Here is a 27459-nt window from a genome sequence, read left to right on the forward strand (position 1 = left end):
TTTCCTGCCCTATGCTGTGCGTGGAATATTTATAGTTTCGTGGACGCGTGAAACCAATTACTTATTCCGAGTGCCTCATCGCCATCTCAGCTTAGATAAAATATGAAGTTCGACACAGGTGTTTTATTTGCCTTTATTACAAGCAAGGTGGATCATTTACAGTCCTAATTGGTTGACATACTACACCCAAGTAGGAAAGCCACTTATTGAGTGTGCTAATTATGGCCCACGCCTTTGGTTTGTTCAAATACCCCTCGGGGAAACATTGTCATATAATTTGCATAAGTTGAAAATGTTTGACTGTGACGTGCACAATTCATCGCATGTATGCCGAGTTAATTCAATTATAATTAATCAATGATCCATTACTTGCCCACTATTTATAGTTATAATAAAATAATGTTCGGAACGAGGACAAGCCCTCCCTTGTGTTACCGTCGTTCAACTGCATTCAAAGCACATTCATTTCCTGTGTTTAGCGCTTAAGCACACGCATGCGTGTGTACACTCGCGCCTCACTTCAGATGAACCCTTCCAAAAATATCCCCAATTGCCTGAAAAGAGATTAAATAAATCATTATTTTCAGTTTAACACATAGGCTTTCGCGATCAATATTATCCATAAGAGAATTTTTTTGGTTAGCTCGCGTAAATATATAAATGTGTCAAATCTGGCTGTCGCCTGATGAAGCTAGTTGTAATTACTGACAAAACGTCGTACTCAGATTGTAAATGTTGTGGCTTGGCTCTCCAACACACCGGTGTGCTGTACTAGTGACGAATTGGCATGTTCTGTTTATGTGACAAACCTTACTAATTGTCTATGTCGGGTGGTGGCGGGTCTAATGACACATTTATATTTACGCGATCTAACCCAAACAACCCTCTATAATGGATTGTTACTTTCAGTGCCACAGTAGTGTGCGTCCACCACAGCCACCCGAGCTGTGGAATTATCCTGGCATTGCATTTGTTCAGCACAACGCGGGCAGCTGAGCATTCAATATTGCCAACGATATGGGGGAATGCTGCTGAAGGCAGGTGGAGACATCTCAGCAGGGCAGCCTTCACCTCGGGCGGACCTTCCTCAATGTTTGTGCTGCAGCCACTGTCCACAGGTGATCGGTGGACCCCTGCAGGGGCCTGTTTGGTTTGGGCATTTAAATAAGTATAACCCGTAAAAACAAAGTTTTTCACTCTAAATCCTTTATATGCTTGGCGGCTAGAGTCTTCTCCGCCCTCTGGCTTGAGATGGTTGCCACCTATGGGTCAGATGATTGTCTGCCAGTATTAAGCAATTGGTAATTAAATATTTAATCTGTTTTCCCTAAACAGTGTAAAATTTTGGAAAAAAAATTTCACGAACATTAATTGTCTCGCACAACGAGTCTGTGTGCAAAATGTCAGCTCGATTGGATCACGGGAAGTGGGTTAAAAAACGACCGAAAGATTTGCACGGTCATGAGCAAGCAAGCAAGCACGCAAGCAAGCAAGCAAACGAACTTAATATAAAGGATTTAAAAAAAAACATTTCCCCCAATTGTATCCCCCTTGTGAATTATCTATGAAATGCTAACGGTTTTTGGATTGCGTATTCCATTTTAAATCCCCAGTCTTCTGCTCCGGAAGCAATGGTCATGAGCATAATTGATTGGGTTTGCAAAAGCATCATCAATGAGGTGTGTCCGCAGGCCAGTATTTGGATTGGTCCACTCTTGAGAGGGTGAAGCTGACTGCCTCTATGTTTTCCCTGTATGCGTCGTTTCTGCTCATTAGATTTCCCAACCCCAAAGACTGACCTGGTGCAGAAGTTCCAAGTGCAATACGTGGGCAGCCTGCCCGTGGCAAGACCGAATGGTACGTTGTCACTTGACAATATCAAGTTATTGTTGAACAAAAAAGCGCTCGTTGTGAGCCACCATGTATTTATGTACAGAACACCAGTGTCCCGTTTCTCATGTGTATAGTATCCGGATGATTATAGTTAGCAACCATCTGAAATTTAAATAAATAATTGTGTTATTAAATATAAAAGCATGAGAATAATTTACAGCCCTTGGTCAGTCCACGTCTGGATGAGGGTCCCCCTATGCAGTGTAAAACATTGCTGCGTTGGACCAAACTTCACCTCGCTAGCCAGTGTGGATTGGTGAGGGGGGTTGAGGCTCCTGGACATATGCAAATGTCACTCGCCACTGCTGTTAGCCGTGCCTGGGAATTTAAACTTGGGTTTGCCGGATTCTCGGTAGAATGCACAAATCACCGAGCCGCAGCTCGACCCCGCCGCTAGATGTATCCGCAGTCATTACTCTCGTCACACGGCGGTCGCCGGCGTGGGGGGGGGGGGGGGGGAGAAGCCCCCCTCCTCATACCACATCGCCCCTCAGCCATCAGTGTGTTTAGTTTCAGGGCTGGGTCGCAGTGATTTAGAAGTGCTTCTGCTTAAATAAGTTAGGGGTTTTTGAACCCATTTAATTCAGAGAGGCGTCGAGACAACCTCTAGGCTGGCAGCGGTGGCATTAAACGCTAAGTCACCTGCGCCAGTGCAGCCATTAAGATGGTTAAACGTTTACTCTGTTTCCAGCTACACCCACCATTACATGTGTACACGCAACCGTTATTGTTCCAAGCACCATGGGAGGCCAACATTTCGGGTTCAAGAACACTCAGATAATATTAATGATCGTGTCTTTGAAGCCACACTTTTGAGGCTGGTTGCCTATTTAATAATGTCGTTATTTATTATAAATAACGACATTTTTATTTGTAATTATCTGTAATGCACCCAATCATATCAGATCTCAGAAGCTAAGCAAAGTTGAGCCTGTGGTTAGTCCTCTTGAACAAGCAACCCCAATGCATTACAGGTTTTATTGCCCGCAGGGATTACAAAATGCACATCAGAAGGCAGTACAGCATAATCCGTTGTACTGTAATTCTTTACTTCCCATCATCTTCACCAACCCACAATGGCCAAAGTGATGAAATGTTATCAAACGGCCGGCTCGACCCGCACAGCGTGGAAAGAGGCCTTCATCCAGCAGCGGTTTGGCGGAAGGGCGGTAAATGTACGTACACTTAAAGTTAACGGGTGCAGTTAATTGGCGCACGCTATGTCCTTGGTTCCAAGCAGGCATAGATATCCTGCAGGGTGCCATCGAGAGCCTCATGTCCACCACTAACAAGGAGGACTGGACGCCCGCCGTGGTGAACGTCACGTCAGCCACGCTCACTGTGTGCCGGGAGACGGTGAGGACCGAGAGACCGGTTGGTCACAGCCGCGATGTTTATACTCGGATCTTGTGCATTAGTCGAGGCAATTTTACTTTTGCTTACACACGTGTGTGGCGCCTTTGAGGTACAAATATTCCACTCAAAGGCGCTTGGTTGGCCATCGTTTGAGCATGGAGAAGAAATGCCAAATTTTAAAGAGTCGTGTAGTATATGGGTGATTCAGCGAATGAAGTACATAAGCAATTTTAACAATTGGATGCATCTGGGAGTATCTCATGCAAAGTTCTGCAGTATTTTTGTGGACAGTGACGTAGAAGATAGCCATGATTGACGGCGTCTTTGGGAAAGGCTATTGCACTTCGAGACATATATATATTTGGGTATTTATTTAAAATGTGTCTGTGACCCTTCCGCCCTTAAATGTGGCTGATCTCGTCAAGAGGTCATCGGCCAAGCAGGGGTTGATCGCCGTTTTAAGCTCGCACGTCCGTCCGTCCGTGTGTGCGTGTGCGGCGCAGGCGGAAGAGGACGTGGTGATCGAGTGCAGGATTCGCTACCTGTCCTTCATGGGCGTGGGCAGCAACGTGCACACCTTCGCCTTCATCATGGCGGCCGGGCCGCAGCGCTTCGAGTGCCACGTGTTCTGGTGTGAGGCCAACGCCGCCACCTTCTCCGAGGCCGTGCAGGCCGCGTGCATGGTGAGCGCCGCCGCCCAACCAGGGCCCGGTAACACTTACACTTTTGCTCATGCCGTATTTTACAGAGTGTGGCGTCTGTGCGTCCCCCCGTGCGTGGTGTGTGTGTCTCTGCACGCGTTTTTCAGGCAGCGGCTGTCTCTCGGCAACTAGAGCTCGCTTTGCTCGAGTTGTATTCTTGCGTGTGTTTTAATTTAAACACTCGCTGCGACGTACATTAATTCGATCTTCCCTTTTTCCCGTTTCCCTGCCCGTGCAGCTGCGTTACCAGAAGTGTCTGGACGCTCGGCCCACGGGGGCCAAGGCCCGCATTCCACCCCCTCCTCCGTCGGAGTCGGTGGCCCGGCGTGTCGGCTGCAGTGTCAAGAGGGGGGTGCAGTCGATCCTGGGCAGCTTCAAATACAAGCGAGCGCCGCCACACGCGGCCCAGACACCCTGACTCTCCTGCCGCCCCCTGCCCTGCCGTGCTCGTTCCGCCCCAACAACCGCCACCCGCGTCGTTCGCTCCCTTTCCTTGATGGCCCGTTCTCCCGATCCCTGCCCTTTCCTGCCGCTTCCAGTCCTATCCCATGCACCCTAAAAAGTTTGGGCTGTCGGGCACGGCGTGACGTCGTGACGGCACCCCGTGTCGGTGAGTGACGTGTACTCCCCATCCAAGTTGTGTCCCCGGCAAGATGCCACTTTTGCGGACTGCGCGATGTCATTTCCACGAGACTGCTGCTGGGCTGGATTTTCTGTTCAAAGAAGGTGGATCACAGATGGCACAGCCCTGACGAACAAACACTGACCTCATGGACGGTACAAACTGGTTTTGAATCGTAGCCACACTGCGATGGAGCCTTGACTGCACAGGTTGGTTCAGAGGAAGTTTCAATCACTTTTCACAAAACAAACAAACTAAAAACACTACATTCTGGCAGAATGGCTGTTAACGTTTGCCGTTTTTTTTTTTGTCCTTCAATTTCCTACACAAAGCTCATCTTGCTGCCTAATTTTATTCAGAATTTGCTGCTGATATGACTGTAAAGTTCTCTCCACGGAAGCGCCGTAATGCGTCGACGGTTTGTGCAGATGCTGTGGGTTGCCCGTGCGCCAGTGCCGAGAGGGGGTTGGCGTGCCGTTGAGCGGCGTGCGAGAGCGGGGCGAGCTTCGGCGCGCGCAGCCCGTGCCGGGGCAGCGTGGAACCGCTTTTTGTGTTTAGTTCGTTGTCCTCCCCCCCCCCGTACCTCCCATTTAGCACGGTTGTCTACGTACGGTGCGAAAGAAGTTGAACGTACGTACGAGAGGAGGGGCCGTCCCGCACGTCGAATCGCGTCGCATTTGTAACGTCGTCAACACTACGTGTCGCAACTGCACTTTTCTGTGTGTCGAGTAATGCACAGTGTGTGTGATGTTAGGATGTAGGACACTGCAGAGCACTTGACTCCAATGCTCTGCACAGTCGCTCGTGGGTTTTGTTAACGTTTAATGAGTATCATTTCAATTATGCTTTTATATGAAAAAGTGAAAGGATTTTAGCGAGGGCTGGGAGAGGTTGTCTGGTTCTGTACTTTTACGTTGGTAAAACTGACGCGCAAGTAAAACAAAAATGCAAGGGGTCTCTGAGTATGTGGAGATCAGACATTTGTACATCTTCCAACAAACTGGTCAGAAAAAAAACAACTGTCTGGATGAAGGCTGACCAGCACAAACATGTGACCATTTTCTTCGACTCGGATTAACATTTTAAGTAATTTTTCAGTGTTTAAAATTTTACAGTTGATGCCGGTGCCCTGTCAGGACGTCATTCCGTTGACAGAACGTGTAGTTGCAGTTGGGTTGCATCACAACCTCGCTGTCTTTGTTCACTCGGACGTGTACCTCGGGCTGCTGCAGTAATGTTCGGAGGGTGGGCCCGCTGGCCTCTGCAGTAACCCCCCCTTCCCCCCCCCGGTGCTTTTACCGCAGAATAACAACGGCTGGTTCGTGCGTCGTGCGCTCGGTAACCTCGCTCGCAGCGAGAGGTTATCGTGCGGATCAAAGGACCACTGGTATACAGTTAAATAATTTACTTTAATTACAATTAGTAACCACTTTTATTTTTCTTGTCTCGTTTTACCCAGCAGTATATTGATGCCGAATTATATTATTTGAAGCCTGTTATATCAAACTTAGGACAATTCCGTTTTGTCACGATTTTCCTGCAGTATTTGATTTGTCGAAGCACACTATATCTCGGGCGCGACGACACCACACGCCGCATGCGCACTCGTAGGCGGCCTCGTTGGGTGCGTTGACAGTGCTAATGTGCTGCATGGTATAGCCGCCTTTGTTTTAGGCAAGTGTGTTGAGCACACGCATGGCTGCTCATATCCATGCCTTTGTGAGTTGGCGGTGGCTTCTGGTGACTGTGTGTGTGTGTGCGTGGGTCGCTAGCGCATTATCTACTTCCCGCAAACAACCGCTGTTTGTGCAAAGCAAGTGGGGACTTGCAGCTTCACAGCTCGTCCCAATTGGCCTAAACCTCAAGGATGAAGCAATTTTTACTGCGGTTAGAAGTTAGTGTTTGTCAGGCGGAGGGAAGTCGCAAAGAAAATGTTTTTTTTGTTGCTGCTTGCTCAAAACCGCGAAGTACTGTGGCGCCTGCCGAAATGCGGCAGTATTTGTGGCGGTTAGAAGGGAAAAAGGTGGTTGTTCAATTCACTCATCTTGTTGCTGTTGTCCCATTTGCCATTTGACTGCGGTTAGTTTTTCTTGAGCTGAACACGAATGGATGATTTTTTTGTTGTGTTTCCCCCCCTGTAAATAATGTGTACGTAAAAAAGTAGACCAGTTTGGTGCTGTTACATTGTCTTGGTCCATATGATAGTGGGCTCTTGCCGTTATACTAATTGTAAAGATTACTCAGAATGCTCACATGACATTAAAAAATAAATCTGTAGTTAATATATTGTCAAAGCGACAGGCTTAATATTTAGTCGGTGAGTTTGTGAATACTTAGCGATTCATTCATACGCGCGCAGGTGTACACAAATGCGAGCACGCGCACACACGCATCAGCAAAGCAGCCATCTGTGTAAAAGCCTGACGTTAATTACGTGAGTGGTGTTAATGTGCTTTCGACACATCGCACGGTTACGGCAGTCGAGACCCCTACGTAATGAGATGCTCACATTCGCTACAAGTACAATCATTCCGGTCTGTCGTCGGTCGCACGCTGTCGAGTTCCACAGTGTAGGATTACCGTGCGGGTTTAGAACCGTTTAGACTCCCGTTCCCATGACCAGCCAGGATCTATGAACGTGGCCTCTCTGCAACGAGGCCTGGAAAGCCGTGGCACGGGGCCAGCATGCTGCATGTGCATTGCCAATCCCTGGGCAGGGCAACTGTGTAAATGCGTTTTTATTTGTGATTTGATTCATGTGTCGTGCCAAACTTTGAAGGATTGGAAAGGACGAATGGGAGTTCCTTAATGTGCGGATTTCTCGTCAGAACGCTGCGCTTTATGAGCTCCTGTTTGTGTTTTTCACTTGAGGAACTTTTCGTTATTTATTTGTTGATTTGCCGTTCTGCCGTCGTGAAAGATCTTGGGGTTGTCGCACTGCTGAGCTCGGCAGTTCATTCAAACTGGTTGGTTGTGGAAAGGTGAATCCGCTTGTTCATTATGAATGTGATATTTTATTTTTTACATAATTATTTATTATTTTACTATATTTTATATTGAAACTCTGGAAAAAGAGCCAAAAAAATGTTCAATTTAGAAAAGCTTATGTTGAATTATAAACCACGTGGTAGGACTTGCTTGTGTAAGCTTCCTATGCATTTAGCGCTTTGCGTGTGATAAATCAACAGCTCGCTGTGCCGTATAGTTTGAAAGCCGCTGTAATTCCGAATATATAAAGATAAATATATATGTAAACATATTACAGTTCACAGGTATAAATAGCCCGCATGCATCGCGAGGCATTCCCCTGGGGCAGAGGGAAAGGCTGTTTGTGGAGATGTGTCCTTTGGCCGGCGAGTGCCATGCAAGAGCGGTCATTAAATTTGCTCCAGTGCTGATTTCCAACACATGAGTGGGGGGGGGGGGGGTCCTTGGGGGGCAAGGCAGGTGAACCGGACATTGCATCTGATCACCTGTTCTTTAGCCTTCGTCATCCCAACGGGCAAGGCTCGTGTCACACGGAGGAGAGTTTTAAAGCCACGGCTCGTGGCATGAGGACGCTGGCCACGCGATGCCATCAGCATGGCCGGTGCCACCTGTGACCCAGCAGTGTCCGTCGACGAGGGGGTCGGGGCTCTGTTGACCTCCCCAGCAGCCTCGCTCCAGAACGCTTCTGCCGCTGCTTGCAGAGTTGTGGCCATTTGCTTGCTGTGCTCCTATTATTCCGGGACACTTCCCCCCCCCCCCCCCAACCTTGCCCTCTGTTCAGATCTTGCCATGGGAATGGCTTTTCTGTGTGTGGAGAGGACTTTGAAAACGACATCTTTGAGGATCGACAGCCGTGCGCGGGTGTTCTGTGAAAGTGTTTATTTTTGAATTGGAGACGCGGGGCCCCGTGGAAAAACAATGCACGTTCGAGCGTGGTCAATCTCACGGTCGCGACGTGCGTGTTGCTTTCTGTCACGAGCGGGGGGGGGGGGGGGCCCTCTTTGTGTAGTCATCGGAGCCGATGCATATTTAAAGAGAGCGACGGAGAATGGGACTGCGACCGAGAGCGAGAGAGAGAAGCGTTGCCGCGTTTAGCTTCCCCTTCCTGCTCAGGCTGGGCATGGCCTCTGTGTGCACACGCCTCGTTATCTGTACGTGACAGTGTTAAAGATGTACGTGTAATCTATCGTATACATGAAATAAAATACTTTTAATCAACACGGCTGAGGTTTCGCCCCCCCCCCCCCCCCCCCACCCCACCATTGCTTTTCATCGTTTACCGCGCAACGGGTCGGGTGTGCGTATCAGCATTGATGTATTTGCTGCCGATCTTTGTTTTTTTTTATTAATCGATGGGCCATGTCCTGCTTTCTGTAGGGCAGCGCATGAATTATAAAGAAAGCCGGCTCAACTTAACGGGCGTGGCGGCCGGCTGATGAGAAACACGTGTCCACCACGACGAACTGCCAAGCGGCGTTGATTAAGCTGTCCCCCAGGTGCCTTGGTGAACCGCCACATCCCAGCGCGATAGCGTCCTTGCGTGCTAGCCGCGTGTCCTATTCGGGCACGCTTTTTGTGTGTGTCGGGGTGCCCTACTTGGTGCACGCCAAACTGCGCCCTCTTCTTTTTAGAGACGGGAAAAGGTTCGTCTCGCACAACCTGGGCCACAACTTTTGAGATGTCGCCACTTTTTTTGGTCCCATCCTCCACCCATCCCCGCCCCGTCGTCGCATGCGTGACAGCCCCCCCCCCCCCCCCCCTGCAGACTCCGCATGCGTGACAGGACGTTATTAGCGAAGCGAATGGAGGATTCCTCATGGTGCTTCAACAGTGTGCGGTCTCGTGCACGCTCTAAAAGTAGACAGAAACCAACAGGACCGCGCGCTGCGTCTGAATTACAATTTTGTAACCGAGTTGGCGATCATCACCCGAGGTGGTGGCGCCATGAGAATCAAACAATGGCCCCAGTAATTAAAATACGATCGTTTCAGAATTGGTGGCATTACACAATACACGTTCTTTTTTAATATTGCCTTATGCCGCCGAAGAACGTGTCAATAATAGCCACTGGTTGAAAGATTGTTCCCATTTCATTTTGAAATAATCGGCAAGTGCAATTCAGTCAGCCCTCGTACGTAGATGTGCACTGCAAAGCATTAAGCGTGCATTATTATAACTGCTTCAAGTTAACAAACCTCTCGGATAGCGATTTTAATGTTAAACCCCATTGTGTATTGTCACAGACTTTTGGGATTTTGACGTTACGCACGTAGACGTGAGCGTTACCGTCTTGCTCGTCGTAGAAATGTGAGATGTTAAACATTACGAGCAGTGGTTCTTCTTAACCTGGGGTGCACGCACCCACCCCCAGGGGGTACGAGACATGGCCAGGTTTTATTAGAAGGTAAATAAACGAAACAAATTAAACACGTGCACGCAAGTACAACTACTCTGGTTCATCAAACCTATGTATCAACATGAAAAAATACGAGTGCAGTAAAGGTTAAGAACCACTACTTTAAGAGCATTCGCCCTGGATTTGACTCCTGTGTCACCATTCATGTGTCACCATTCCCACCCAGGCGCAGCTCGCAACCGTCCATGCCCCTTGCCTCAAACCTGCCCCTTGGTGCCAGCTTCTGCTCTATTGACCGTCGGCTCCATCGGCTCCATCCTCGGTGTCATCACTCAAGTTGGTTACTCTTGAACGCCGATGCATGGATAGTTGGGAGAATAGCTCTACACGTGAGAGACAGGATCCCACCGTGCCACCTATGATTCCCTCATCCAAATTTCATCTTCTCGTCCGAGGTGGCAATCGTCTGTCAGTCGGTCAAACCTCTCTGCCACCAAACTGTCTGTGACCACCAATGTCCCCCCCACCCCACCAACCACCACAAGCATTTCAGAGCTGGGGCCAATTCTGCTGGCTTGTTCCTCTGCCTTGGGCAGTTTTCCCACGAGCGAACCGAGTGGCGAAAACTGGGGTTCGCGAAGGTTCAAACGCCGGAGAGAATCCAAGGGCGAAACTGGCGGCGGCGGTGTTGCTGTTGGTGGCGATGGGTGGGAGGCCGCGCCCAGACTGGGCAGGGAATCCCCCGGTTCCGGGGAAAGAGATGCATACGCTGGGCAGCAGCAGCTGCTTGGGCCTCACGGCCTCCCTCGCCAACTCCCCTCTGTTTCTCCCCGCCGCCTCCTCCTCTGCATCTTGCGCCCCTCCTCTCTCTCGCCTGGGCCACATTGCCCTCAGCATCCCTGGCAGGGGACCCGTCCGCACGGGCGGCCTCGTCGGTGGCTTGGCCGCCACCGTTGCCGCTGCCGGATATTGAGCCGAACTCTGGCCCGCAGTCCCGTTGGCTGTCACCCCATTGGCCGCTTGCGCGGTGAGGACCCCGCGGCTCGTGGTCAGCAGCGAGCTGCCGAAACTTCTGGCTTTGGCGGCGCCGTTGGAAACCTTGGCGGCTCTCTTCGCCACCGTGTCGCTGCGCTTGGTGGGAGTTTTCGGTCCCCTGGGTCGTCTGGTCTTGGTCTTTTTGATCCGTTCCCCCAGTAAGCCTTTGCTGGATGCCCGAGCGAGGATCTCCTTTGCAGTGAGAGATTCCGAGGGATCCTGTATAGACACACACACACACACATAAAGATCCTCCTCATGGACTTATTTAGTGTTGAGGCTGGTGCTGTTAACGAGCACCTGTTAAGGTTGACAGTTGACGAGGGGGCTGCACGGCCAACGCACATTTTACGAGGTTTGAAATGGAATTAAAATTCAACGAGGTACATTTTACAAGCGGTACGATGTACGGCTCATCCTCCCCGGTGCTAGGATCAATGACATCGGCTCGTGTGCAGAAGCTCGATGTGGGTCGTTGCGTCTCTGATGAAACATCAGAGACGGCGACGGCTTGGGCAGACATTCGTCGAATATGGGTTTATTTCATTGCCGACTGATAATGATAACGGTAAGATATGGTTCAAAACCACAATTTGGACTCCCAATGGATATGAGTACCAGCCCATGATTAGTTCCAAATGGGAGCAGGACTTACGAAACTAAACTCTTTATTTTACCAGGTAAGGCCCTCTGAGCTATAAAGCTCTTTCAGAAACGATCTGGCCACAAATGACAGCTCAACGAAGTCGCTTAACATTTGGAAATCTCTCAGCAGCCAAATACTCTAAACGCGTGATGTCGATTCGAAAAATACACGTGACCACGGGGGAAAACACGCAAACTCCACATATACAGCAGCAGGCGTCAGGGTCGGGATCGAACTCAAGCCCTCCTGCGTACCAGGCGAGGTAGTTAACATCTCCTAGCCCCCGTTAGGGATGGCATAGGGGCCACTGTTGCTTTTGAGCCGAGTGACCGCCTCACCTCTCTCCTCAGCACGGCCAAGAAGCCACCGCTGAGCGAGTCGGACGGCGCGAAGCTCAGGAACGCGGCGTCTCCCGCAGGACCCTCCCGCTCCTCCGGGAGCCGCACGGGCGAGGGCGCGACCCTGCGTGGTGGGCGAGGGGGTCACGCGCGGAGGCCGTGAGCGGTCGTGCGACTGCGTGACCGCGTACGGGACTTTTACGACGACGCTAAAACGGCTTTGTGTGTTTAGTTTGTTGTCCTCCCTCCGCACCTGCGATTAGCGCGGTTGGCGACATGCGGCGTCAAAGAAGTTCAACGTAACACACACACGCCTGGTCATGGTTGGTGCTGGTGGCGGTGGCAGTGAGGGCATTGGTGGTGGTGGTAACGTGGCTGGTGATGGCGGTGCTGAGACGGTAATGGAGATGGTGGTGCTGGTGGTGCTGGTGGTGCTGGTGGTGCTGGTGGTGCTGGTGGTGGTGGTGCTGCTGGTGGTGCTGCTGGTGGTGTTGGTGGTGGTAGTGCTGGTGGTGGTGCTGGTGCTGGTGGTGGTGCTGGTGCTGGTAGTGCTGGTGGTGCTGGTAGTGGTGTTGGTGGTGGCAACGATTAGAGAGTGGCGGGGTGGCACGAGCGATCGTGCAGAAAACGCGCTGCACCTGAACGGAGCGACTTTGGCGACGGCGACGCCACCGTTGTGCTGTCGCGACAGCGCGGCGCTCACGACGGCCTCGTTCTCGCGTGCGTGCAGCGAGCACGTGCTGTACACCACGGCCTGCACTCGGGGGACTGCGCGCACCGGGAGCACGCGCACACACGAGCACGCACGCGCCTTGAGCGCCCGCGCCAAGACGACGGACGAGCCGCCCGAGCGAACGGTCGCGGCAAACGACCGAGCAACTGCCGCACGCGCCGCTGGGAGAACGGGAATTGTCCGTGGGGGCGATGCCCTTCGTCCAGCAGTGGATCGATCACGGCTGCTGTTGATGCTGACGGCGACGGGCCATTGTGGCGCGGTGGCGAGCGGAAGCGTTTAACACGTGATGGGGTTTTTTAAATGCGATCGAATCCACATTTTTTTTTACATCGATTATGGGCAGAGTACTCGGCCTGCCATCGGAGGGCTGTGAGCTGAAATCCGAACTGGGTGGTTGATTTGACCCATCATCCCCGCTGGGGCGGTAAAACAGGTACCACCTTGAAGGAAATTTATTTTGGTTCTCTGGAGGGACTAGCCCCCGTCATTCTAATATAGAAAAATGTTTACTGCTGTGCAACAGTCATAAATGAAGATGCTGTGATCGTTGGAGTGGAGAAACATGGGTTTGACTTCGATGATTACTAACAAAAACGTCTGTAACTATGGAGCCCGTAATACAGCAGTGGAGTAATCGTGGATGATGCCAACAATGAATCTCGGTGTATATAAAAACTAAAGTTTAAATAGTTGAATTGTGGTTTGGGGTGCTCAAAGAAAAAATAAGAATTTATTAAAAAATACAATTTCCCTGCCACGGTTATTAGTGATACAACTGTTGTGGAACACAGGCAATCAATTTTGTACCTTTTTTGCAAGTATCAAATTATGAAAAATAGGAATAGGTTTTAACCTTTCTGGCAATAAAACAGGAGGTGTTAGGACGTTCAAGCACCAAACAGAAACATTTTTGCAAGGAATCAAGTCTGCATTAACCACACGTGCTTGTGGTGAACATGCAAACAAAGAACATGCTCGGATAATATATGCTTTGTAGATAATATATGCATATACAATGCAAATAGATTTTTCTCAGATAAAAAAAACCATGGTCATTATCAGAGCATGTTTTTTGTTTGAATGCTCACCACAAGTACACGTCGTGAATGCAGACATGGTTCTTTGCAAGATGTTTCTATTTGGTGTTTAAACATCTTAACACCTGCTTTATTGCCAGAAAGGAGTAAAACCTCTTCTTGTTTTTATCACGCAGGCAGTCCATCCGTGTGCTCATCACCGGGGACTCGACGCGAACTCATTCCAGTGCCCTCAGTCCTGTTCCGAAAACACGAGGCCAACTTGATTTGAAGCTGTCGTGACTGCAGAAATCCATACTCTTTGGTTCTTTCGGTAAAGTCACGTAGGTAGAAATAAAATAAAATAAATCACGACGTTTCGGGCGCAACACAAGCATCCTCAGGTGGGAAAGCGTGGTCTGCTGCTGAGGCAGACTTTTAATAGGTTTGAAATGGGTGTAGCTCAAGGGTCATAAAAAAAGTGTCCGGGGCTAGTGATTAGGGATTAGCATGATGTTAACACATTAACATGCTAATCTCTCACATTAACATAGCCACTCCCGTGCCCTCGTCGAGGAGGTCGCTCTCCTATCTTACAGCTACATGCTAATTTCTCACATTAACATCACTAGCCCCGGCCACTTCTTTATGACCCTTGAGCTACACCCATTTCAAACCTTTTAAAACAGTCTGCTGCTGAGGCAGGCCACGCTTTCCCACCGGAGTACGCTTGTGTTGCGCCCGAAACGTCGTGATTTATTTTATACCTACGTGACTTTACCGAAAAAACCAAAGAGTACGAGGCCAACTAAAAGACAAACCTGCTCTCCTTCCTGCTGCTGCTGCTGCTCTCACGCGGACCTCTCTGATGAGAGCAGCTCACTCGCTTTAGAGTGGACCGCGGAAACAAAAATATTCAGCCCTAAAAAAATAAAGCGTGTCACCTCCCCCCCATCCCTCCCGCATCGGTTCAGGGGCGTGCGTTTGTTCACAAGCAAAGCAATTCCTGAGCACGGTGGCAGGAGGAAGCCCTGCCAGGGTAGCTGTGATGGGGCGCCCCGTTGGGGAGCTGTTAACTACCTCTGCTTGAGGTCGTGGCTTCGATCCCGACCCTGACGACGCCTGCTGTGTGTTTGGAGTTTGCACGTTCTCCCCGTGGTCACGCGTCTAGAGTAGTTGGCCGCTGTACACTTCCAAATGCTAAGCCACTTCGCCGAGTTATCATTTATGGCCAGGTCGTTTCTCAGTGGGCCTTACCTGGTTGTTAAACAATAATAATAGTTGCTCGGCTCTTCTTGTGCGGGGGGTGGACCTGGCTTCGAGAAAGAGCAGCGCGACATCGGGCACCGTTTGTGCGCAAGAGGACAGCCGCTCATTTGCCCAATGCCAAAGACGACGCGCGAGCACCTTGCTAACAACGACGTGTGACGATTCAGCCCCAACGATGAGTTGTCACGATTTATGGTTTCGATTGATGTGTGGCCCACTGCTGGATGAAGGTTTCCCCAGCGCCGTGCCGGTTGTTTGACTTTCTCGTCGGTCAGTGCGGGTTGGTGGAGGGAGGGGGCCGACCAAATCCGGTTCGTCACCGTTGTTAGCCGTGGCCAGGAATCAAACTCGGGTCGCCGGGTCGAGGCGCAGCGCACTCAACCACTGCACCATCAATCGCTCCACCCCGTGTACGATCGCACAGGTCGCAAATCGTCAGTTACGAAAACACCCAATTCGATCCGCTTATCGTGAGCTTAATCGATATTAACCAATGGAGCGTTACGCTCCAAATGAGAAACCCTGCGCCTTTGCAGATGGGACGTGGATTCGTGCGTCGAGACTGGAGGTGATTTGTCACGCAAATCACCTGCTTGGGTAAAACCACACTGCAACATTGCACCGTAGTTACTGGCTTCGTTTTACGTTTATATCCGGGATAGCATTGCACCAGTGTAAGAATGGCATAGATTTCAAATGTACAATTATAATTTTTTGGCACGAACCCTTTAACCTCTCTCCCCCCCCCCCCCGAGGCGGCTGCACCCCCACCCACGCCGGGCCCCCGCGCCGCTGTTCACTGGGCAAGGAAGTCTCGACACGAACAGCACGCTGGAGCGCCCTCCACGGCCGCCCTTTATCGCACGTCCCTTTGAAGCGAGTGTTGAGTCAGGCGGCCTGGGCAAACTGTGCCGTGGCTCCGATGGTCTCTCTCCCCCCCCCCCCCCTCGACTTTATATTGCTTTTTTTGCACATGACCGTTCGGAGAAGGTTAAACGTTTACGGGGAGAAGTATGAAAGCGCGCAAATGCCGTTGTTTGTTTTTCCCCTCCGCGGTCGCCTCTTCGTGGGCACGTCGGCGCAGACACGAAGGCGAAAGTGCCTTGAGAATTCACGGAGCCTCGAGCTCATTCTCTGCGTGGCATTCCTTCTTAGACATTGGGGGGGGAGGGGGGGGGGCTCCGTTCTGTCGCAGCCACCTCCAGACTTTACAGAGCACCAGACCGTGGACTGATGCCCAGTCCGCCGTTCTCAATATTGACCCAAGACGTGTTCTCACGAGGGCCCCTGCTGCCATTTGACAATTTGAAAATTCCACGACCGAATGAATTGGTTTCACGTGGGAGGAAGCCGGAGTGCTCTGAGACACTCGTAGGAGGGGGGGGGGGGGTGATGCTCCACGCTGCCAGCTCCTGGCCGCACCTCGCGGCCCCAACACAACGCCTGGCAAGCCCTGGGCGGTCACCCATCCTGGGTACTAACCAAGCTCACGCCTGCTTAGCTTCCGAGATGTATGTACTGTATGTTTGTATGTATGTTGAAATTCTTTCGCACCGTACGTAGCCAACCGTGCTTATCGGAGGTGCGGGGGAAGGACAACAAATCAAACACAAAAAGCAGTTCTACTGTAATTGCTTTCAGGGTGACTTGGTCGTTTGGCAGTGTCCAGTAAACATGCAACGCTGGGCCACCGGTGAGCCACCGGTTCCAACAATGTGACAACACTGACCCAACGTTGCACGCTCACTGGAGCGTCCGCACCCCAGTCATCCGCGACTTAACAGCGCAAGCGGAGCCGGTCTTCACGAGATGTGCGCCGTGCCCCCACCCCCCACCGCCCGTGGCCGTGTGGCCGGGCTACGCACATCGCATCGCATGAGACAGAAGCTCCGTCTGCCGCGCCGACAGCTCCGCGAGCTGCTCCTCCTCTTCCTCCGCGCTCGCGGCGTCGCGCAGGAGGCTCAGGTCTGGCGACGCAACAGGTCACAGGCAGGGGTCAGCAGCAAAGTTCAGAGGCAAGGGCAGGGAAACTTGTAACATTTCACCCCCAACTCTCCAACGCCCCCCGCGCCATCGATTAGATCAATTTTCACAATTCCAGGTCACATTTGCATTCCATAATAATGTTTTTGTTCTTCGCACCGTACGTAGCCAACCGTGCTAATCGGAGGTGCCAGGGAAGGACAACAAACTAAACGCAAAAAAAATAGTTTTCAATTGAGATGATTTAAAAGTGCATAACTCCCGGTGGCTTCCTAATATCGGAAGGAAGAGCGTTCCAGACGGCCCTAGAAGCGCACCTGATAGCCTGACGTTAACGTCACGTTAACGTCACGTTAACATGACGTTAACGTCACGTTAACATGACGTTAACGTGACGGCGTCCATTGTTTTACTCATGGCAGCAGTCTTGGAGTTGGTCCGCAAGGGGTTCCGCGCACGCACGCGGGGAGGCGAGCGACGCTCACTCACCCGCTCCCTCGCCGAGGACCAGTTCCACGGGGTCGTTGAACCCCGAGGCGGAGCACGGAGCGGTCAGCAGGATGACCCGCACCCTCTGAAGCCGGGAGTCGCCGGGCTGCAGGTCCAGGAAGGCCTCCGGTAGAAACTTGATGTCTGCCGCAGCATCGTGAGCGTGGGCACGCGTGACAGCGGCGTCAGTGTGGGGCTTTAAGGTCGCGCGCAGTGGTGACGACGCACCGCACGTAGGACGGTCGTTCTAAGTACGGTGCTGAAGAAGTTCAACGAGTGTCCGTACATACACGAGTGGGGTAAATGCACCCGAGGTGTGGCGGTTGGCAACCATCGCTTGTGATTCGGTGAAATGCCACGATTCAATGTCGCGTTTTAAGATAATTTTTTGTTTTACATCGCAGTTAACGTAGTGGCCTCTCGTGGCCGGAGGGGTCGACTCGTGCCCCTGACGCGGTGCCAGACGCACCAAGTCCCCCACGTGCGACGGTCGAAGGACCTATTGGGGAGCTTAAGAATTTCTACTGATCGTAATTTCGATGCACATTTCCCCCCCCCCCCCACCCTCCCCCCCCAATAACACACACACACACACACCACAATCGTTCGCATTTACTCTGAACGCTATGGCAACAGCCATCCGCCTACACGCACGCATGCACACACGCACGTTGAACCGAACGTAGCCGACCGTGCCAATTGGAAGTGTGGCGAGGACTCACTGTCGGCCGTCGTTCCCCGCGGCGGTGGCGGCTGCCGACCGGCGCCCCCTCCCAGAGCCGCGCACACCAGCACGCGGCAGCCGGCGGCGGCCCCACCGCCGCTGACGCTGTTGGTGGCGTTGGCGTTGGCGGTGGTGATCGTGGTGGGGACGGTGCCACCGCCGTCGCCCGGAGACTGACGCCGCGCGGCGAGGAGCGAGGCGACGTGCAGGCCCGCGACCCCTGACCCGACCCCCACGACCGCGACGTCGCCCTCCTCCCCGAGAAGCCGCACGGCGGCGTGAGGCCCCACGCAGCGCGACTTGTCCTGCGGCGCGAGATGGAGACGTTTTTAAAAGCGGTGGGCGCGGTCGCTTCTTCCGCGCTAAATGCGGACTCCACCACTGGGTGATTATTCCCCGAAGGGTGACGTCGCGCACACCCACCTGGAACACGAGCGCGGATCGCTCTGCGATGTCGGAGTCGAGCAGCTCGCTCCGCCGCTGGCCCGGGAAGACGAGGAGGTCGGCGAGCTGCCGGTCCCGAGAGAACACTCGGTCCTGCCGATCCCCGAGGCTCTCCACTTGGGAGAAGCCCAGGTCGCACAGGGCCCTCTGCACTTCCTCTTCACTGCACGGCACGGTGGCGCAGGTGCACGGTTGGGACACGGGAGCACCGGTCCCAGAGCGTTCTCTCTCGGGCTGAATGCACGGAGCGTCTGAATGCAGCCGTGCCGCAGGAGGCGACGCACGATATTTGGATGCGCAACGAGCCTCGATCAAGGAAGGAATCGCGCCAGTCATCACGGCTGTGGCTGAGTGTCGCGGGCAACTCCTCTGAATTGTCGCGATAACCCGAATGTAAAGTCCTAACCTCAACGTCCACTCGAACGTCACGGCCTTGGCACACCAAACCCCAGGCCTGACACATCCCCTGACCGAATGTTAGAGCGACGTGTCCGTGCGAAGTGCGTAGCGGCATCACAAGCAACGTCGATCAATTTTTACGAGCAATTCTCAACTCTCCCCGCGTCGCGAGGATATTCTCTTCCCCGCGACAAGCCCTGCCTCAGGAGGTGACGACCGAGCCAGCGCGGCGGGAGCCTCACCTCGAGCGCGTGCCGTCGACCCAGGCGTAGAGGGGAGCGGCGCCGGCGCGCCTCTCCCGGCGCAGCAGCGGCTCCGGCAGCACCGAGTCGAGCGAGAGGGCTCCACGGCGGATGCGGCCCCGGGCCAGCGACGCACGCAGCCGCGTCCTGAACCTGCGGCGAGTGACAGGGCGACCGTGGGACAGGGCGACCGCCGTGCATGTGCAACGGGTGCTATAGGCTGCTGCTGCTGCTGCGTTGTCAGCAGAGGGCAGGCCAACAACATCCGTTGTTGTGCCCTCCTGCGGTGGTGCGACTACTTTGCTCTCCGCCTTCACCCACCTGAACTGAAGCGCGTGGCGAAGTACGCCTTAAAGTAGCCTACACAGGAACGTGCCAGTTCGTCGACGGTGGACTGACAAAGGGCTCTACGTCTGCACAAAACATAAACACTCACAATCGGCTAATGTGTTGGACAACGGCTGGTATTGCATGGCCGTTCAAGGTTTGACTCCAATAAATACTTTCCTGTTACGAGCCTATGTTAGTGAACAAGCCCCTGCTGGACATTTGTGAGAAAGAGCTTCACGGCTGATCGGATTTCTCCAGGAAAAATAAAACAAGGATTCCGATTCTGAGAGTTATTTGAATTTGCCTTTGTGCACTGTTGCCAATGCAGTCCATACATTTTATTCGCGTTCAAGGCGTTGTCGGTTTGCAGTTTACTCACGAGAAGAGCGCGCCATCAACTTCGCGCACATCATCGTGAACTCCGTCGCCACCGCAGCCGTCGCCTTCTTGGCGACTCCGGGCCTCCCCGCTCGCCCCGCGGCCCCCTCCACTCGTCGCTTCGCGTCCCTCCTCCTTGTCCCGGGGCTCGAACCCGCGCCGCTGCAGGTCCCAGAATAGGACCACGGCGAGGGGAAGCAGATCGTCCGGCTGGCGAGGCGACACACGAACACGTTCCAGAGGCGGCCCTCGGTCACTGCGCCGGCCCGATCTGCCCGGCCGCCGGGCCCGGTGAGATCCGTCGCGCCGCGCGCCACGTTACAGCCGTGGCGCTCCTGCGAGGCTCTGACCGTGGGTGAGCTGGCGTCTCTCTCTCTCTCGGCATCACTCGGCGCCCTCCGCTCAATAACCGTGCCCACCCCGCGCGAGACTGGCACACTCGCTCGTTCTGACTATGGCCTCGCCTGCTGCTCACCGTCCACTCCCCTGCCTGCCCTCCCGCTCGAGTAGCAACCTCCTTCTCCCGCATATAGCGAGGCCATGCAAATATCGAAGCGGGACGAAATCTCGACGTTCGAAAATGCCTCGGGATGCTGGGAGCGGCCATATGCCCGAAAACCCCGACTGTGCCGGCGAAAGACCAGGAGCTCTGGCAGCTGTTACGTGCGCTGGGTGCGGCGCTCGGGGGCTCTACTCACGATGAGCTGCGCCGAGTAGAAGCCGCTCTCCACCAGGACGCCTTCGATGAGCGTCTGATCTGCAAAAGAGACACAACGCGCGCGACTCTGAACGTCGCGGGCAGGAGGCGGCGGCCAGAGTCGGGTCGCGGTGGCCGCATCGCCTGGCGAGTGTGCAGGCGGTGCAACTGCCGCGGGGGCCCACGGGCCGGGGAGCCCCAAGGCGTCAGATGACGAAGAAGGGGGTGGGAGGATTTGGACAGGGGGCTCCCCCCCCCCCCAAATTTAAGTCGCGTTCCGACCACACTGCGCCTCTTGACCCGACGCTTAGGCGGGTTAGGGTTGGTCACTATAAAGTATAAAACTCGCACGGATTCGCAAAACTCCCAAACGCCCTTGGGCTGCAGCGATGTGGGTTAACGGATGGCAGCACAGCAAGTTGATTCCCAACTCAGCCGTGCGGACCTTTGAGTGTTATGCCTTCCTATGCTTGACATTTCTCTAGATATTTACAATATCCTGCCACATGCAACACAACTTTTCGTTAAAAGAGGAATTTTACAAACAACCCAATGCACGCCATCCCCTAACCAAGTGTCAGCTCAGCTGTAGAGCACTCGTGAAATAAACGGAAAGTTACATTTGTATTATTAGTGGGCAGATTCACAAACTGGACAACCTCACAGTAGCAAAAATGTCTCAAAGTTCACAGATACATACTCGTGGGGATGCTATTTTTAACGGTAATTATCTAAATCTTAAGAAAATATTCCAAATCAATGCGCTGTACTGTACCTAATGAATGAATTCATGGCTACGTCAGTGGTTTGAGACAAACACGATGAACACGAACGCAGCGGCCATCATCATCCCAGCCCGAGAGATTTAAACTCAATTCTTTGAGAACAACTTTTTGTGTCTTAGTTTGTTGTCCTTTCCCGCGCCTCCGATTAGTGGGGTTGGCTATGTACGGTGCGAAAGAATTTAAACAAAGATAGAGTGGCGAGATGTTAACTACCTCGCCTGGTATACAAGGAGGTCGTGGGTTCAATCGCGACCCTGACGCCTGCTGTATATTTGGAGTTTGCGTGTCTCTCTCCCCGTGGTTGCGTGAATTTTTCTCCGGGTCCTCTGGTTTTCCCCTCCACATTTAGAATCAACATCACGCGTTTAGAGCATTTGACTAACACATTTCCAAGTGATGATGATACGCTACTTCGTTGAGCTATCCTTTGTGATGGCTAGGTCGCTTCTAAAAAAAAAGGAGCACGTCCCAGTGACAGCCCTTGAGAGTGCACACACTCTGCCAAAGTTTTAAAAAGACGCAAGCCAAGTCGCGATTTCGCGAACGATTAACTCGCGCCTTTCAAGCGATGGGAAGCTACATCTGACGACGATGACGATGTCTGTGCAGCTGCCCTCTTTCCATTGTCCAGCTTGCAGCTTTGCACAGTCGATCCACACACGCGAAGGCCACAGTCCGTTTACTTGGAAACACGCGAAGAGTCACCACCCCCCCCCCCCCCGTGTGTGGAGCACGTGACTCATCCCGACACCACGCCGCAGTCCACAAGAGGCCCTGCTCATTGATCCGCCGTTGGATGACGAAACGCAAAACGCACGAGGGTCTCCTGACCGAGCACACCCTTGAGAGTTTCCGTGGGGTAACAACGTTCCGAGTTTAAAATCTGCGTGTGATCACCGCTGCCAAAGACGGCGGCCACCGCATCGCTTTCAGGCGCGCTTCTGCGGCCGTCTGGAACGCTCTTCCTTCCGATGTGAGGACGCCACTGGAGCTCGGCACTTTTAAACCTCGAGTGAAAACTCATTTGCTTTAGAACTGAATCTCGTGTTTGGTTTGTTTGTCCTTCGCCCGCCCCTCCGTTAGCACGGTTGGCTAGTGTACGGCGCCAAAGAAGTTCAACAGACTCCGTGAGTGGTAAAGTTGGTCACCTGCATTGCGAGACCGCCCCCATTCGCTGACTGTTATTGGCGCGGTCAGCGGTGCTTTGTTGTCGAACGTAAACACTCGGTCGCGTCATGGAAACGTGGAGACGGGACAGACCGTGGCGTGGCCAGGACATGGCAGGACGTGCTTAGATGTTTTTGTAAATCCATCTGTGCGGAGTTTTGAGCGTTACACACGCGTGGGTTTCCTTCCCACGTGAAGCTAAACGCTCATGAATGGAAGTGGCCAAACATCCCAATGCGGGGCCCTCCCGAGCGAGGCCGGATAAACAAAGACGTTCAGTATTAACATTATAGTACTGCGTTGTTACTGGGGTTAGCCGTGACTCACTGCGCTCAGGGCACAGCAGCTTGAGTTTGATTCCCAGCGAAGGCTTCAACAGCAGCAGCGACTGATATAATAAGCCAGGCGCCTTCTTCCACAGCCCGCTCTGACCAGCTGGGGCCGTCCATAAATGACGTCACGCGATTTTGGACGATTTTGAACCCCCCCCCCCCCATCGTCACACGGTGTCACAAAAAGTCAGACCCCCCCCCTCAAATATGACGTCACAAAGCTCTGCCCTTCCCCCCCCCAAAATAAAACATGCTTCAAATCGCTTTAACTATTGTCATTGTAGTGCGTGTTTAATGTGGCGCTGCACTCTGATGTTGTAGGAGAAAACATTCATTAAAACGTATATTTAATTAAGTTGAACGATTTGTCTATATTTATTTAAAGTTGCGCATATTGATGTGACATTTCTCAAACCGCCCCCCCCTCGTCACACACCGTCACAAATATCTGACCCCCCCCCCCCTCCTAGGTGCGTGACGTCATTTATGGACGGCCCCAATGGAGACGAGGACTGCCAGTTATTGGCCTGTCCCAGGAGATCTCAGCCGAAGCTTTGGGAGACCTCGTCCCTAGCAACGCGCGCAGCGCCTCGATGGGAATGCCTCTTCGTGGTGAGGGCGGCGGAGGGAGCGGTTCTTGTGGTCTTCGTTGTTGTTGTTGGAATCACTAAATCCTGCTGCAGCCGTTGGCGTGGGAGGGCACGGGGAGGGAGGAGAGGCCGGACTCACATTGCCAGTGGTGTCCTGGGGTGAAGGAGTGAACCCATGTCCGCTATACAGAGAGGGAGCGTGCGAATACAACAGCCGACAAAGGCGGTGGGGGTGTGGGGGGGGGGTGGGGTTGTGTCGGGGGTGTGGGGTGGTGTGGGGGTGGTGTAGGTGTGGGGGAGTGGGGGTATGGGTGGGTGTGGAGGGTGGTGGAATGGGGTGGTGTGAGGGGTGTGGGGTGTGGGGGTGTGGGGTGTGGGGGGTGGTGGTGTGGGGTGATGTAGGTGGTGGGGTGGAGGTGTTGGGTGGAGGTGTGGGGGTGTGTGGGGGAGTGGGGTGGTGTGGGGTGGTGCTCTTTATCGTGACTTGACGCCCCCGGGGTGAGTCGTCTTTACTCGCCTGTTTGCTCGGCGAGGTGGACAAACAGCCCCGGTCATTGTGGCCCCCCCGTCTCGTCGGCGTGCGAGGCCGCGCGTTCCCTTAGAGACCTGCACACTTTTTATTGCCGACTCGCCTCTCACTCGCGCCGCCGCTCCGCTTTTATTTCGCCGTTGAATTTACGGGGAAGGGGTGGGAGAGGGGGTGGGGGGATTGGGTGGGGGGCTTTTTTTAGCTTTTTCCTCGTCCCTGCCAGTTCCGTGGGCTCTTTTCCGTTTGTTCAACAGACGCCGCCGTGAAATGTGCTAATGTCCACAGTCAGGCGAAACGTCCGTCGGGAAAGCGCCCGATCCTCGTTCGAGTTGTGGAAGCTAAGTAGGCGAGTGGGAGCAGGGGGAGTGGGAGCAGGTGTGTGGGAGTAGGTGTGTGGGAGCAGGTGAGTGGGAGCAGGTGGGTGGGAGCAGGTGAGTGGGAGCAGGTGGGTGGGAGTAGGTGGGTAGGAGCAGGTGAGTGGGAGCAGGTGAGTGGGAGCAGGTGGGTGGGAGCAGGTGGGTGGGAGCAGGTGAGTGGGAGCAGGTGAGTGGGAGCAGGTGGGTGGGAGCAGGTGAGTGGGAGCAGGTGAGTGGGAGCAGGTAGGTTGGAGCAGGTGTGTGGGAGCAGGTGAGTGGGAGCAGGTGGGTGGGAGCAGGTGTGTGGGAGTAGGTGGGTGGGAGCGGGTGAGTGGGAGCGGGTGGGTGGGAGCGGGTGGGTGGGAGCGGCTGAGTGGGAGCGGGTGAGTGGGAGCGGGTGAGTGGGAGCGGGTGAGTGGGAGCGGGTGAGTGGGAGCGGGTGAGTGGGAGCAGGTGAGTGGGAGCAGGAGCAGGTTCCCCGAGAAACGATCAGCTGCTTGGGCGTCCCGGGGGGACTCGTGATGAGATGAGGAAGTGGCCGGGAGAAGGGGGCGAGATCGAGTCCCCATCCACGTGGGGGGGGGGTTCACATGCTGCTGGCGAGCTCCTATTAATACCGGAACGAAGCCCCGTGGAGCTGCGTAGTAAACAACGCGCCACGCAGCCACGGTCTCCCCGACGCCGATGTTTTACACGCCGCAAACCCGCTGCTTGTTTAAGGCGCAGTCGACGTAGGGGAGGCGCTGGAGAGATTTGTCAAGATACCACTCGCGCCCGAACTCAGGCTGGCTAAGTTCGCGGTGCAGTGCGCTAGCCACTATGCCACCGCTCCCAAGATACGCATACACACATCAGTCTCGTGCAGAGCACGAGATTCGTTATCTCCCGACTGCAACCACCGATAACACGTGGTTTGACACCACACCAAATACGTTCGACACTTCACGCGAGGCCACGTTGAAGTGTCGAAGGCTCGCTGACCGGAGGGTCACGGGACAGACCCAGGTGTCATAGGTTGACTGACCAAAATGACAGATGCATCACCTGCGCTCCTTCCTGTGCCGACCGTCCCCATCGCCACAATAATCATCGTCATGAGGTCACCTGCCCGATGCGTAAAGCCACTGTAGCCCACGCTCCTTCAACGGAGGAGGATGAATCGCAAAACGACACGAACTCTCCATCGGCCGAAGCCCTCTCGTGACCAGCAGACCTTCGCATTGGCGCTCACCTCCTGAACGCATCGCTGCTGCCAGCACACGCGCGGGCACCGAATGATCGCTTTCTCCCGATGCCGCCCACCGCTCGCTGTTCGCCGCGGCGCTCCACTCACATTTGAGGGCCGAGAAGGCGAGCGCGTAGCTCCGGCGCCGCGCTCCCGAATCCCCGTGGAGCAGAGCCAGCCCCGGCTCCCCGAGTCGCCGCCTCTCGCCGTACCGCAGCACGGCCCGGTCCGCGGGGCTGTCCGCTCTCAGGTGGCCAAACAGCGCAGCGGCGGCCGCGAATTCGCGCTCCGGCCCTCCCGCGCGATGTCCCAGCGCCTCCGTCGTTGCCTCCTCCTCCTTCTTCTGCCCCGAAGCTTCGCACGTCGCTACTGCTCTACCTGGCCGTGCCATCGCCATGTGGCGGGGGGGGGGGGCTGCTGGCTCCAGGCGTAATTAAGGGACGGTGCCCTTAGGTGGTGGTGGTGGCCTCTGCTTCTTACTCCTCTCCCCGTGGAGGAGACGCAGGGAGGTTAGAAACCGCGGCGTGGGTGCGCGTGCGTCCCGGCCACGCAGCCCCCACCCCCCTCGTGCTCTCGTGCCCTCCTTAACAATAAGAGCTCGCTCGCGGTACTTTACCCCACAGCCTTGTGTTAGGCTACGCTATGTGGTGGTTGCTAGCGGTTGGGGAGGTGATCTTTGCGTGCGTGCGCAAAAGAGTGCGCCGTGTACTCGAGAGGGGCTTCCTGATGGGTCGGTGGCTGGGTGGATGGTGGGTGCTGAGTGAGCGTGGTGGGGTGGGTGGCTCTCTGTGTCTTCAGAAGGCTCGCCTCTTGCGGCTGCCGCCGCTTGCGTAACCGCGCCTGGAGACCCAATCGTAGCCCTCCGCGAACCTCCTCCAACAACAACGAAAGACATCGACCCACCGCCTCTTATTGCTTCATTGTGAGTGGCGCGCGAGAAGAGGTGTGGGGGGAGGGAGCCGGGGAGAGAGCCGTGGTAGTCAGAGCAGCAGCCAACGTGCCCACGTGTTTCGAGCGCACCGTGGAGCAACGTTAGCAGTGGAGAGAGCTTGGCGAGTGATTACTTTCGTCAACCCGCGCTGACCAGCACGGTGAAATGTGGCCGAACAACCCGAACCAACATCCCTTGGGGAGACCATCCAGCAGATGCATTGCAAACAATATTTAATATTTGTTTTCTGAAAAGACATTATTGAATAAAGATGTACCAAATCTTGACTTCAAGCTTTCGCGACTGCAGGAATTTATATTATTTGGGTCTTTCGGTAAAGCCAGGTAGATATCTATAATGATATAAAGATGTACTATATATAATATGCGTGTGCTGACTAGGTTTAGTTCAGTAAGTGCTGGTGGCAAGTTCATAACTACCGTAGTTGTAATTCCTACCTGTTCACTGTGAGTGTGTGCGCGCGCTTGCTGTTCACTTTAATAAAGATGTTTCAGAGCTTATTCTTACATCGCTTCAGCCAAATATTCCCTGGCATGAGTTCGTCTTATCTCCACTTACCAGGCTCCCAATTCGTGTGTTTGTATCTATCCGAATAAGCGCCGTTTATTCCAATAAAAGCTACTTGGAAAATCAATGACGGATACAAAAAAAAGCGAACAGGATAACCTCGTAGCTGCCGTTGATACGCTTTTAATAAGTCCCTTTAGAACGCAGCGGATGCGTTTTGTGAGACGAGGCTACACCTGACGGATTCCAAATCAGTTACAATCACCGTGCTCCGTGCTGCTGCTGCTTTAAACACCGAGGTGTAAATCACAGCACACGACACCTTCTGATCCCGTGGCCCTACTAGCCATGTGTGCAAAAGAGCTTTCTAGCTT

The 27459-nt window shown here is 53.7% G+C and overlaps 2 protein-coding genes across 3 annotated transcripts in view; one reads left to right on the forward strand and one right to left on the reverse strand.

The window, feature by feature from the left end:
- Positions 1–8778, forward strand: part of LOC133343022 (amyloid beta precursor protein binding family B member 2-like) — a 58028-nt gene extending 49250 nt beyond the window's left edge. Inside the window, 4 exon segments of the mRNA XM_061552452.1 lie at positions 1777–1857; positions 3134–3249; positions 3753–3932; positions 4189–8778. Of these exon segments, the coding sequence (XP_061408436.1) occupies positions 1777–1857; positions 3134–3249; positions 3753–3932; positions 4189–4368 (557 nt within the window). The 3' untranslated portion in view covers positions 4369–8778.
- Positions 8779–8918: 140 nt separating this feature from the next.
- On the reverse strand, positions 8919–26448 carry LOC133343023 (putative methyltransferase NSUN7). Of its 2 annotated transcripts, XM_061552454.1 has the most exons (11): positions 25735–26443; positions 20644–20702; positions 19947–20155; positions 19238–19390; positions 18576–18759; positions 18151–18457; positions 17429–17572; positions 16822–16923; positions 12574–12703; positions 11936–12059; positions 8919–11170 (listed from the first exon to the last, which is right to left on the reverse strand). In XM_061552454.1, the coding sequence occupies exons 1-11, from the start codon at positions 26021–26023 to the stop codon at positions 10466–10468; spliced, it is 2406 nt and encodes an 801-aa protein (XP_061408438.1). In that variant the 5' UTR covers positions 26024–26443; the 3' UTR covers positions 8919–10465. The 2 variants fall into 2 exon arrangements, with proteins under 2 accessions (XP_061408438.1, XP_061408437.1); XM_061552453.1 differs by having other exon boundaries at positions 18151–18759; positions 25735–26448.
- Positions 26449–27459: the final 1011 nt, after the last annotated feature.

The sequence above is a fragment of the Lethenteron reissneri genome, chromosome 16, assembly GCF_015708825.2.
Source record: "Lethenteron reissneri isolate LAM-NWPU_2019-01 chromosome 16, ASM1570882v1, whole genome shotgun sequence".
NCBI classification, from domain to species: domain Eukaryota; kingdom Metazoa; phylum Chordata; class Hyperoartia; order Petromyzontiformes; family Petromyzontidae; genus Lethenteron; species Lethenteron reissneri.

What these genes read in the sequence shown, in the direction of transcription:
- LOC133343023 (XM_061552453.1), bottom strand. Translation starts at nt 26,023, where the DNA reads ATGGCGATGGCACGGCCAGGTAGAGCAGTAGCGACGTGCGAAGCTTCG. An exon ending in CGCCTTCTCGGCCCTCAAAT is followed by an intron (nt 20,703 to 25,734) that starts GTGAGTGGAGCG and finishes TCTCTTTTGCAG; the next exon opens with ATCAGACGCTCATCGAAGGC. An exon ending in GCGGGGAACGACGGCCGACA is followed by an intron (nt 17,573 to 18,150) that starts GTGAGTCCTCGC and finishes ATGCTGCGGCAG; the next exon opens with ACATCAAGTTTCTACCGGAG.